The 14,143-nt window shown below is 38.0% G+C and overlaps 1 protein-coding gene across 1 annotated transcript in view; it reads right to left on the bottom strand.

Moving 5' to 3' along the window:
- bs (serum response factor blistered) overlaps positions 1–11,006 on the bottom strand; it is an 87,723-nt gene extending 76,717 nt beyond the window's left edge. The window contains exons 1-2 of the mRNA XM_077438705.1: positions 10,389–11,006; positions 758–1,012 (exon numbers count right to left, since the gene is read on the bottom strand). Coding sequence (XP_077294831.1) covers positions 758–1,012; positions 10,389–10,880 — 747 coding nt within the window. The 5' untranslated portion in view covers positions 10,881–11,006. The remainder of the gene's footprint in view (positions 1–757; positions 1,013–10,388) is intronic.
- Between the last annotated feature and the right edge of the window lie 3,137 nt (positions 11,007–14,143).

Raw genomic sequence — 14,143 nt, forward strand, 5'->3', positions numbered from 1 at the left:
ATCAAAGGGTTAAATAACAATAATTTAATTGTAAAAGATAGAATTATGATAATTCTCAAAATCTCATAATTATTTATTTATTTATAGTTATTTATATATAAATTATCAAAAATACTTTTCGGGTACACAGTTATATTTTTGCGATCTGCTGAAAACTGTGATGATATTGAAAATGAGATTGAGAAAAGTTAATTATTTTTATTTCAGCCCTTTCCATTCGTCCATGTGAAATATGCCTAGAATTCCCAACTTTAAACTGTGATTTTAAAACAACCATGACATTTCGAGTATCGCTGGTTTCGCCATATATAACGTAACTTGTGTCGCGTCACGCCTTCAGAAGGGAAATATTAACTTCCGGCGTTTCCCAACTTCCCAAAAAATATGACGATGAATCTGTACCTATCAAACTACTCGAGAAGAGCCCTCTTTCTTAGGACGACTCAGATTCCACCGTCGCGTTTAACGAGACCCGAGTCTCGATGAGGTTATAATGGCACATTACAATGACCAGAATGCACGTGGAGCGCGCATCGCAGCCGCACTACCGCTGAGGATGACCATGCGTCATGTGCGGATGCGCGTACTGCTGCGCCAGCGAAGATGGCAGCGGCAAGGGGGAGGCGCAGGGCCCATGCTGATGATAGCCCTGAGGGGACATGCCCATGGAATGGTGGTCCATGTGCTGGTAGCCCTGCGGTGCACCCCCATGCCCGGCCATGTGGCCCGGCGACCCGCCGTACACTAATTGCCTTACTTTTGTCTCCTCGTCGGCAATGTTGTAGGTGAGCTCGGTCTCCTCGAAGCCGGTGGCGGACATGCGCTGGTCTCCGCCGTGGGCGGCACCCTGGGGTGGGTCCGGAGAGTTCAGGCACGTCTGGATCAGGCGTTTGCCCGAATCGGACGTGATCATCGGCTGCAGCTTCCTCGTAGCGAACGTGTACACGTGACCGGTCTCTGAAGCCACGAGCAGCATCACCTGCGTGCCGGTCAGCGTAGACAGCTCGTAGGCCTGTAAAATAACAATGAACGTTAGACACGTGCTTGCTATGTAGATCAAAGCAAAAAAAAAACTAAATTAATCATAAAAATTCAACAGACTATCCGACAGCTATAGCACCCCAACTCGAACAGCTGTCACTTTAGAAAAACTAAATATAATAAATCCAACTCAAATCATCGGCAGATTACCCAACTCCATCTTAACAACACTCACAGCTCAGCAAATGTGCAAAGACTCGCTCGAAAATCAGCTGATGGTTTGGGTTCGATTTAACATACATAAGTTTATAGATTTCGATCCAGTGACGTAAATGCTTTATTAGTACAATTCTTACAGTCCCTCCATTTTTCCATATATACGGATTCAATGGTATTTTAAAATACAATCTTGAGATTGGAAAACATGTTCTAATAATTCCGAAGTGATTCAAAAATCATTTTCATTTTTTGCTATTAAAATAATTTTCTTTAATATTGTTGGTAATTTTTATTTGCTTCAGATTCACACCGGAAGATTATATAAAATGTTTAGTAGAGTAGCAAAGTCATGCAAATAATGATAGCCCAACCTGACAGGGAGTCCAAATGTATATATACTCAATATTTATCATTGCCCAACTTAAAAATATCGAAATTAAGAAAAATGACGTACGAGTCGTACTTTTGTGTATACAAAATATTATTTTGCTTCACTGCCGGTAAGCACACAGCAATAAAACTATGAAACAAAAACAAAACCGTTGTTTCATTAGATATTTATTGCGAAAGTGGGAGGCGGATTTGCAAAATTTTTGCATTAGGGTCCAAAATTCCTAGCTACGCCACTGCTGCGATCTATTAGATAACGAAATGACGATGACCTCGATTTGACAAAGATACTATCAATGAACTGCCACGTTCCATGACATTATCACATGTGTTTAAATTAATTGAATGGTCACTACTAAACCAACCCTTAGCATAATTTGCACGAAGAGCAAGTTTCATTAACATCATCAGAGTTACTAATTCCAGTCACATGTCCAAGAGCAGTCACTATTCGATGATCGAAAACAACATTGCATCAAATGGTCAAAGAGACCGTTCGGAAGAGTGCCGCAAAGAGAAGACAAGCACAAAAATACTAAACATGCGTAAATTGGAGTATGCATACGTACAGAGGTACGCGCAGTCGTATTTTGCATCATAGGAACGTGCGCACGCGCACAATGGGGCGAAAAGACCACTCGAGAAGAATAACGCTATAGAAATCGGCCGACAGATAGAAAACAGGAGAAGAAGACGTTAACACAATGCGTACGTCAAGTCGCGGCCGCACAAAACGATACGGAGACGTGTCCAGAATAGTCAAACGGACGAGAGACGTGGGAATCGAACCGTAACGACACGTCCATCGTCCACTCTTCGGGGGAATACATACGTACGAAAAGTGGATAATCCTGTTAAGAAAAATCAACGGCCGTCACTGCAATCAAAGGAGACGTTCGCTAACGAGGGGGAGCCGAAGAAAAATTGGGTAAAACTAGAGCTAAGCTCGCGCTAAGCCCAAAGGCGTGTCGTGCCGGTATTCAGGATCACAGCACAGAACGAAATCGCCTACAAACCATTAATCATCGCTTTGATTTATTGCAAGACCACGCAACCAAACATGTGAAAATCGTGAAAAGGTGAATTGACAAAATTATCGATTATCAACATATGCAATACAAAATGTACGAACATATGGGTATATTCTTGTTCAAATGCAGTTCCTTCAAAAGTACTTGCGATTACGAAAATACATATAAATATGTGAAAACAAACCACACTAGCTTGATTTGATAACTTTAAAAGCAAGAGGATATCTAATAATTTTCAATAAGTCGAACAGCACCGATGCAACCATATTAAGCTTTGAACAACTGTACACTTAAAATAACATAGCTATTGATTATGGCATTAATTGTGAAGTTTAGGTGTATTACTTTGATATTTGAGATAAGACTTGTCATTCCATTGAATCAAGGAGTAATAACTACATGATCACTTGGAGTTGTAGGATAGATAGATGAAAGAAATTATAAAAATTTGAACCAACAAGGTCTAACAAGGATGATCGATCGTTCCCGCTGAATCGAGTAGGAAAATTAACCAATAGGATCAGACCTGAATTTAAAATTTTGTCATTGGAAGACCCTGATAAACCATCAGTGTTGGGATATTTCCATTTTATTTATATTAAGTTTAAATCCCCAAAAAATACCAATTGGCATATTTTGTCTCATTCACTATAAAAAATTTATCGTATTAAAATAGGTGATAGTGAAAGGTTTATTCAATCGATTGAATGAAAATTTTATTGTTTCACAATTGTTAATTCGCATCAATAACATCAACATTTTTGCAAGAAGGCCTGCAGTGTGCAGTTTGGCTGTCATCGATGGAATATTTGCAAAACTGGGCCGTGACGATGACGATGTAATGTCGGGACAGTCGACCTGGTTGAATTAAGTGAGCAACAGCAATATTAGACGCACTGCAATCAACTCTTTAGTCTTGCTCGATGAATTGGGAAGAGAAACATCTACATATGATGGACCTGCTTTGGCGGCTTCCACAGAGAGTAGAGTGGCAGCCGGCAGAGGTTATCACACAGTGTTTTCAACTCATATTTTGTGTATAATCATTGCAATGCTGTTAATTTGGTACCTATGTACAAAAGTTTAATCATAGGTGTCGCCTTGAGCAACCTGTAGTAGCAACTATGATCGGGGTTAATATATAATGGATAAATAAATAAAGATATTAATATGTAAAAAAAATTTTGGTATCATTGTTTTGAAAAAATATTGTAATACTGTATGTTTCTTTTTTTAATAATAATAAATAAATAAAAATAGAAGTAGGTTAAAAAATTAAACTACCTATTTACTAAATTAACTAAAAGTTTAAAAAATTCACAATTATATTCACATAAAATAAAAATGTTACAACCGCATTATGAATATATAGAATTAAACGTTTCAATTAGCTTGAGCTAAACCATTCTAACCTCACGCTCCGATATCAATCAGTGTGTGATCTTGTACAATGAGATCGGACTGGATTAGATTAAAAAAAAAATGGAAACATTCTTAAAATCAAAACAAAGGATGCCAAGCACTACAATAAAATTACCCGACTAACCAGTGTTAACGATGAGCATTATGCGCGTTTAAAGTGGTACTAATTAGACAAAACAAAGACGGCGCGAGTTAGAAACGTCGCGGGCGTATGCAGTGGGCGTACTCAGTTTGCGTAAAAGAAGTTGCTCGGATAAAAACGGTCAATTCATTAAAATAATAATACAATATTTCCTTTAATGTCCGTCGCGCGTTTCGAAAGTCGTCTGAAAGTGAAAATGCAATATTAAAAGTATATAGCCGAGTGTGCAGCCAAAACTCTGCTGCGGGAACTTTGCTGCGCGGTCAAGTTCGATCGATTGCCAAGAGAATGCACAACAGTAGCAGACGTAATGCAACATAGCGTCTACCAGACGAGAAATTTAGCACTATCAATTAGTCATCAATTCCTTTGAACACAACCTATATAAAAATATTGATACCACACATGGTGTGTAAACGTGATGTAAGTATCCTAGGAAAAAAAATATTAGAGTTGGTTTGAGGAAGTCACCGATATTTGCGGTCATTATCAAAAATTACGAAAAATATTTAAGTCAAACTGTTTATTAGTACTGCTTGGAGTCCTTTCTATCGCGTTTATATTAATAATAGTTCTACAAACTATTCCTGTAATTCCTTTTTATATACCTATAGATCTTGCTCTTTTTTTAACAATATTCCCCCTTATATCGATCCTTTTTGCTTTAAATTTATATTGTTTGGTCATTGCTAGTAGTAATATATACATATGTATGTACATACAATATATCCCATATCTAACATTATTCAATGTTGTTCTGCATTTTTTTTTCATTGCTGTCTAATCTTTAGAAATGTTTTTAGTATCAACGTTAAATACGTTGTAATGCTGTTTGTTTGTGTTTTTTTTTTTTTTAATAAATAAATCAGTTAATATTATCTTATCGACTAAACTCTATCAACTTTAATAATAAAACCACGTATTCTATTAATTTTGCATTTCATGACCACATCAACATTAGTTGGTTATCGTTTTACAAACAATGTTTCACATTCTTTCGCAAGAATTAAACAACATTCAACTAAACAAACTAATACTGAAAAGGTTGACCAAAATCGATACACATTTGAGCCATATAAACAACATAACGAATTGCCTAAATATTATAAAATAAACGAATCAAAGATCGTCGTCTGGTGTAAACATGATAAATATCAAATCGTATCAATAATCACACCCAACTGTTCCCAATGCACGTTACAAACCGTTAAACAACCTCAAAACCGATAGAAGGAGACTAATGTAGATTATTTGCACTACGTATCAACCAGCCCACGGTCAAAACTGCAAATAATACGACGCAATACATATACACATACATAGATAGTGCGTGCATCGCACCGGTTGCATCACAGCACCGGAAGGTTACAGAATCGCATCGTAAGATTTCGTCGAGGACATCCAGGCCCAGCCCCAGACCGAGACAGAAAGACAGACAGACGAACGGACGGACGGATAGAAAGCGGCAGTGGGGTATGCAAACATGTGTATGTGCATATATCTATCTCTGGATTGGCGAGGACGTGCACCGAGAACAATGCACTCCGTGGCGTGATGCTGCGAGACAGATGGCCGGCGAGCCATATATCCCACGGTCAATCCCGTGGCTAAATTGCACGGCACGACTAATTGCAGGTACGCGCCACTTTCGAGCCGAGTAGTCCGACGAAACAATCCGAGGGCTCACATTGCGCGATTTGACAAATTCGTGTAATTGTGAGCTCTGGAAGTGAGCGGTAGGTAGGTACATGGGTGGGTGGGTGCGCTCTAGGTAGGTCAGTGTTTCCCACGCGTTATTGGGCATATATCTGTACGCTGACGGTTGACCAAACATTCAATGTTTGGTGTGGCACTTAGTGACGTTACGGTCGACAAAACGACAAACATCGATACCTTGTTAACCCTATCGTTGCCGCTTCGAAATACACTACCGTAAATAAACTGACCGAAACCGACAGATAGACCGTTCGCCTCGGGTCCTGGAGTTGGAAAGTGACGTAGACGTCGAAAATTTTATGCCATTTTCTTGATGGTTTCATACCTACAAGTCTACGAATAGAGGCAATATTTGCTAAAAATTATATAAGCAATAAAAAGAAGAATGTTAATTAATGCAGCAAAATTTGAATCGTTTTACTACAATTGTACGTACTTGAAAAATCAACCGATTCGATAACTACATACATAGGTACTACATGGTATAGTGTAATGATCCCGATAGCTTTTGACACCGCATGTTTCCTGGAAAATAACAGACGTTATCGAAAATCTTCACATGTGAAACATTCCATTAGGCGAGTGCTTGTCTTTTGTAACGCACACTCCCATTTACAAGATGCGAGATAGCGCGCGTAATAACTTGAAACCCTTTCATTTCCATGAATGTGTGTACAACGAATATTTTCACAGTTCGAAAGGCGAAAGAGTACATACATATATTGAATTCCGATAGAAATGCGACAAGTCCTGGAACAGTGAGCAGGTGTGTTGAAAATAGAGTGTACGAAACGAGTGAAATCAAGAGTTAATATGGGATTTCGCACGTTTTCGACCCGGAAATGAAAATGTAAACGGGCCGAGAGTCCACAGACGAAAATCGGTCAGTGGATGTGGAATGTTGCCAAACGGCGTTTGTTGCCGACAAAACACCGCACCAAAACATTCACAATCCGCCGGTTTCCTGAAGTTTTCCACGATCTAAATCCGACCTAAAACTATATGGGATTAAAGTCGACCTAAATTCGTGCGGGCGGCGAACCGTTCCCAGTCTAAATCCTACAATGATTTCATTCAAATCACCCCAACAACATTAACAATTATATGATGTAAATTGTTATCTTATACCACAAAAACAATCAAAATATGTTTTACATACATACGTGTGTCTGTACATACAAAAGACATTTTACCAGCGGCGTGGACAAGTTGTTAGCATGTTATGCTTTGAGCAGAGCGGTCACGGGTTCGAGTTCCACAAGAGTCCCGTTGCTGGCCCGACCTTGGTTTGTGATTCCAGGTCGATCAATTCTTATCAGAGTTTGTCGATTTTTCTAATTTTCATTGAAATGGTTCCTGTAAAATTTGGCATCTAATACCCTATCTCTCTTGTTAATCTCAAGTTATTCAGCGTCTTGAGGTTCGCCAATCAAATCATAAAATGCTGCAAAAATTTATTCACATATGTCACTGTGAATGTTTGTATGAATTCGCATGTATAAAAAATACTTATGTGTATTGATTTGTTGTATCTTTATAAGTGCACTCGTCACTTTGAAGCGATCTGTGAAGGCGAGTGTTCATGTTCTATGAAATAAAATAAAAATTACTCTACATGTATGTATGTACATATGTATATAATATGTTACAGTTGAAGTGTATCTTGCACCCAAAAACTCCATCAATCGAAGGCTACCCACGCGAAATATTGTACTAAAGAGAACTCGAGTGCCAATGTTCCGTGATCAAAATTTTAGTGACGTGCGCGAGATCGCTTTTTGCGGAATAATCCGTTGGAATATAATCCATATTATCTGGTAACAACTACCGTTATAGTTAAAGTGTATTTTCAGTTGTAATATATTTTGACTAGTTGGAATATATTCCGTTTAACCCACATAAGTTGATTCATATGACGAATTACATTCCAACTCGTCAAAATAAATTACAACTGAAAATACACTTCAATTATAAGTTGGTATCAGGTTAGATGGAGAGGTTGGGTTTTCGTGAAAACGTCACTCGACTAGTAAACTGAGTTGGATAGTCACATTTTTTTTGTTTTGAACACATTTTTATCGTAATAGGATACTCATTACCATAATTCGTAATAGCTAGCAAATATTAACGGATTATTGAATTGTAAAGCATTCGTAAAAACATCAAAACTGTCAAAACTCAACTGTTTTATTAACTGGTGCACATTGTTGTAAGTCTATTTGCGTATGTAGAGTTATAATTTACTAGATAATTTGTATTCGAAAATGAATGACCAAAAACGCTAGTTGGAATATATTACAACTGAAAATACACTTCAACTGTAACATACATATATAATCAAATCGCCACTTTCTTATTTAACATTAATGTATTTATAAATAAAAGCTTTTAATGAAAAATAAGCACACGGTTTTGATTTTTTAATTACTATATATATATATTTGTACAAGACCAAAAATATATGTCGATTTTGTACAGATGAATTTGAGAAATAATTTGTCAATTATAGTCAGAATAGTTGTTAATTACCATCAGCAACTTTTAAGTGATGTAAGTCTCAATTTGTAAAAATTGAAATACTTATTGCATGCTAATGGATTTAAAAATATGTTTTTTATTTTATAAAACGTCCACAGGTGGAAATTTTCTGTATATATTGTACGATGAAATGAATATATATTTTAAAACCTCACTCGAATGCTTGCTTGCAAGTAAAATTTTTATGAAAATATACCATGCCGAAAATTGTTTACAATAACTGTATTTCCAATTTACCTAAATATCAAGATAAATATATTTAAAAAAATAGTAATGGGATGATGTTAGACAAAATATTCAATGGTGCTTCATAATTTTCTTAAATAAGAATGAAATAATAGTGTCATGCCACATTATACGATGTGATATACATATGTACATATATAAGTTTCCGACCAGTGACATACGCACAAAACACAATATGTCCAAATGAAAAAGCTGAAAGGTTTATTTTTTATTAAATAATCAAAAAATAAATGCCAAAAACCATAAACATATGTATGCACTAATTCAAAATTATCGAAGTTTGATAGCACTCGAGACTCGAGGAGTTACGCACAAGAAGAATCGACGACGATACATAAATATTGCCATATTTAACGCACGATTTCCCACAACATTTCACAACAAAATCTTCGTCTCCTTTTACGGCTCGGATTTATTGCATTTATTTCACATTTTGATGTGCGCGCGTGAATCATGCTCATTTACATAAGTGGTTCTATCGCACATGCCAATAATACACGCTAGTTTACATACATATTTACATACGGGACTGTGTGCATCGAAACAAATAGACATAGGTAATAAAGTCACAGAATCAATTGTTAAGTCCACAATCTCAATCGTTATCAGAATGAGCACGCCTAATATGGATTCGAAAGCACGTTGAGACCGCTTTTTTATATACTACATATGTATGTATTGTACATATTATTACTAATCAAATCTCAAACCTATATACAAGACAACCTGTGGATAATGTATCGAAATACTTAAATCGTAATGAATATTGAGTGCTACTGCACCGACGGACTTTTGCAGATTGGTTGGTATTTAATTTGGAATACTATATATGTGTGTGATTACGATTATACAATATGGAATTTGATTACAATTTCAAAATATATAGTGATCATGAAATACGACAACTTGTAGACAATGTGTATAAAAAAATACGAATTGGTCATTGAAAAGTCGTATTTGTCATATGAAAGGATGTAAATGATTTTGCTGAAAAAAACTGTGAGGCGAGCTATAATTAATTGTTTTTATACAAGATCAACAAAAATTCACTCAAATAAAAGGGTCAAATCTACAAAATAATAATAATTTATTTGAAACATATGTATTTACCGTAAAATGAATGTGACTCAGATTTCAAATCGATACAGAAAAAATGGCCGTTTTGTGCGGCATGGTACGTATATTCGTTTGTTTCAAAACGAAAATCGTAAAATTTAAATTTAATTAATATTTTTTAATTTTAATTCTGATTGGTCCAAATCGAGCCAATCACATTTGGACTTTTCAAACTCGTCACACGCACACACAAACACGCACGCACATATTATATACAGCACACACGTGTCAATATTTTGACAGCGTCAAATCGCACGGCGCGTTCGTGAACCCCGCGCGGTTTCCGTTGCACAACGTTCGCGAGCAGTCAGCTGTCAAAGTATCTCCTCGAAACACAACACGAACGGTGCGAAATGAAAAGCGACAAGATCTAACGAGGACATGTACGAATTGACGTGAGTGAGTGAGTGAGTGAGCGAGGAGGTGAGATGAGACCAAGTGTGGGCTCGTTCGCGAACGCGCTCACCGGTGCGATTTGACGTTTGATTGTGGGGTGTGAGGTGTGAGGTGTGAGGTGTGGGGTGTGGGGTGTGGGGTGTGGAGTGTGGAGATGGGCGCGCGTGCGCCGATCTCCCTAACCTGTTTACCTTCTTCATGATGCCGGTCTTCCGTTTGGAGAAGGTGGTGTACCGCCTCAGCTTGTTGTCGATGTACTCCATCTTGATCTTGACGCGGCCTTTGGTCTTCTTGCCATTGGAAGGCGGCGACTTCTTGGGCACGAGCGGCGCGTAGTCGTCGGCCAGCTCGGGCACGGGGCACGGCTCCATCAGGTGCTGCTGGTGCTGCTGCTGCTGCTGCTGCTGGTGGTGCTGCTGCTGCGAGTGCTGCTGTTGCTGGTGGTGCGGCTGCGGCTGGTGGTGCTGGTGGTGCGGGTGGTGCGGGGGCGGCCTTTCCTCGTAGCAGTCGGTGTTGCGCTTTAGGCCGCGCGGACAGGCGGCCAGCAAAGGGGGCGGGGGCGGCGCCCCGGGGGACTGCAGGGGCGCACGCAGGGGGGCGTACAGCTCGGGCTCCAGGAGACCCACGTTGTAGGGCAGGAAGCGCGCGTCGCGGCCGCCGCCCACTCCGCCCGGCGCCTCCATCAGACAGGGCCGCGACTAGACTCGATCGCGACCGCAACTGCCGAACGCAGCTGCAGCTGCACACTGACTACGCACACCGCTCGCTCCACACTACCACCCCACTCCACTTCCCTACCCCTACCCCTCCCGCCTCTCCCTCCTCCCGCTGATCCCCTCCACCATACCCACCGCCGGGCACTCGCCGCCGAATGTCAAACTGCGGCACGGGATTACGATTGTGCAAATTTTCCTACGGCGAAGCTATTTTTCAAAGAACACTTTTAAGCAACGTTGCCAATTATATTGCTCGACAACCATCCGGCAATATTTTCAGCATCACGAGCGCAATATGTGGCCCAACAATATGTAGCTCGATGATTGCCGGCTACAAGCCTGACCCCTGACGAGAGGGGGTATCAGCCAATGCTGATTCGGTGATTATTCCCCACAAAGGGATCTCGCAAACTTCATTCAAATCTCGATCACGGAACATCTGGCACCTGAAAATTACATCCATCGAGAGCTACCCATGCGAACTATCATACTAGCGAGAACTCGAGTGTCAGATATTCCATATTCGCGATTGGTAAAAATTATCGTGTGCGAAATCATTCATTTACCGCCGATGCTATTAAATAAAATAACAATAGACTTCTCCATTGTCGTACAAAGCAAGAAATCAAAAAAATGGTTGACAATAGTGAACCATTTTTTGAGTGAAAAGCATCGAGCTCTGCTAATAACCAGAGATCGGCGGCCAGGATTATTTTCAGCACAAAAAATGATTCACTATTGTCAATTACTATTGTCAACCTTTTTTTCTTGCTCTCTTGCTTTGTAGGACAATAGTAATTGACAATAGTGAACATTTTTTTGTGCATAAAAGAATCCTGGCCGCCGATGTCTGCTAATAACCGAGTCTACCTCGTTCCACCAACTTGCAATATCTCAAGACTCGTTTACTCAAATTTTTCGGTGTATTTCGTCGACGAAATATATATACCAAATATGTCGTTTGTATATATATGTAGTATATAAAACACATATACGAAAATGTACATAGTGAAATACTTATTTTACGAGATAAACGTTAACTGTTGAAAAAATATAGTAAGAATCATTTTTTTTTAAATATTTTAAATGTGTGTTAATAGCTTAAAAATCTATGAACGATCACAATATGTCTCGTATATTAAGGATATTACATACATGTATACAAAAAAACATTTTTATATACAATATACAAAATCCCGTTCAAGTAGACGAAAAGTAGAAAAAACTAGTCTCGAGATATTGCAAGTTGGTACAACGGAACGCACCGCTAATAACCATAGCCCGGGTCATCTTTTATAATATTTAAATTATAAATAATTTTTATACCAAAAACTAACTATTAGCCAGCAGCATAGCTCGGACGTTAAGCTTCCGTCAAGAAGGTGCCGGGTTCAATCCCTGAATGAAAATGAATTTTTCAGAGTATGCTGTTGGTCAGACCTGGATTTGTGACTCCAGGTTGATCGTTTCCTATCAGAGTTTGCCAATTTTCTCTGATTTCATTGTTGAAACGGTTCCCGGAAAAAAAAATTGGCTAAAAATCCTTCCTACCTACTATGTCACCACTATTTGAAATTTGATTGATGTACAATAAAAATGTATGTACAATTCATAGATGTCTCGTTAATTTGCGAGTTTTTTCAGTGTCTCACAATTCAACGACTTATAATAAAAATGCTGCATTTCTATTTGTAATTGGCCAGGAAGGCGCATTGGGATTTACCTGTAAGGCCTTCCTGGTATATATGTAAAATAAAATAAAATAATAATTAAAAAAACGCCAGAAAAAAACAAATTGCACTAATTGAAAAAAAAATTCGTCTTAATTATGTGTAAGGAAAAATAAAACGGAGTGAGTTCGAAGTTACACCAGGACCCAGATTTTCTCTTTGCCGCTCTGGTCGGCAATTAGTTGCCGTTTTGTTACTGACCAGAATTTGCGTTTATACCAGATGACACAATACGAGTGCAAACCGAGTCTAATTTGATTACTCATACGTTGAGTGACCAAATTATATGAGTGTACCCGTATCTTGTCAACCCAGTATTACGTGCTTCATATGCTCGAGCGACATCAAATTCTTCGTGGTCATATTACAAAATAACAAAAATATGAATTACCTAAATAAATGTGATTTGATGAGTCTTATGAACCAAAAAACAGAACTGGATAATTATCTTGTTTTAAATTTATCGAGGATTTCCAAGTCTGATTTCGCAGATTTTATTTGTGTAATCAAATCAAAAATTTTTTAAAAATGACACAATTATGAGAAGAGCGACTCTTTTGAGGTTTGTATTTATTTAGAATATAGAACTCGTCCATGTCTCGTATTTTACAAAAAAATGTAAAGCAAGTTGTTTTCGTTGAATTTTCGCAAAGTGATATCATCGGCTATATAGCGGCAATACTAGGCAACACACGGCCATACCGGCAATATTGAAGCAATATTTGTTATCAACGCGACTATATTGCCGGACTAAGTGCCCATACCACATGCTACATTGAAATATTGGCGTAAAAATGAAAATATTTGCGTAAAAATGAAAATATTTGCGTAAAAATGTTTAAGGATCGTACCGGGAACATTGTTTCAGCGTTTTTGAAAGGGGACAAAAGTTAACCAGTTTGTAGCTATTTTTATAAAACCTGATATTTTTTTGAAAAAGTTTTTAATCGTAATGTTCAATCTTGTTGCAATTTTTGCTGACCCAAACTTTTACAAAGTAACGAGATTAATAATATTTCATCAAATGACATGTCCATTCCTGGCCTGGCCAAATCTAGAAGAAGGCAAATGATGACCCTGTTCTGCATCTATGTATTTGTCGACGAATTTAAATCAAAGGATGCTGAATTGTGTATATACATATGTGAATTGTTTAATATTAATATCTGTAATACTAGATCCACAATTTCATTTTCTATACCATTTTACAATAATAATATGTCAAATAACGATACCCGGATTTGCCGCCTCCACAACAGTGAACAAAAGTGCCCTGATCCTTTTTCTAACTGTCCATATGTTGACTTTCGAGGCTAAATTGAAGAATTTGGCTATTATTTAATTTATATTAGCTAAATACATGTACGTACATATGTAAATGCGCCACAGGCAAAAAGAAACCTTATTTTTTCAATGAAAAAGTTTTTCTATAATTATGTATATGGTATATGGAATACTGAGCAAGTGCAGATTTATTATTTGTGGTTTTTTTTTTAATAT

The sequence above is a fragment of the Arctopsyche grandis genome, chromosome 9 (genome assembly GCF_051622035.1).
Source record: "Arctopsyche grandis isolate Sample6627 chromosome 9, ASM5162203v2, whole genome shotgun sequence".
NCBI lineage: Eukaryota > Metazoa > Arthropoda > Insecta > Trichoptera > Hydropsychidae > Arctopsyche > Arctopsyche grandis.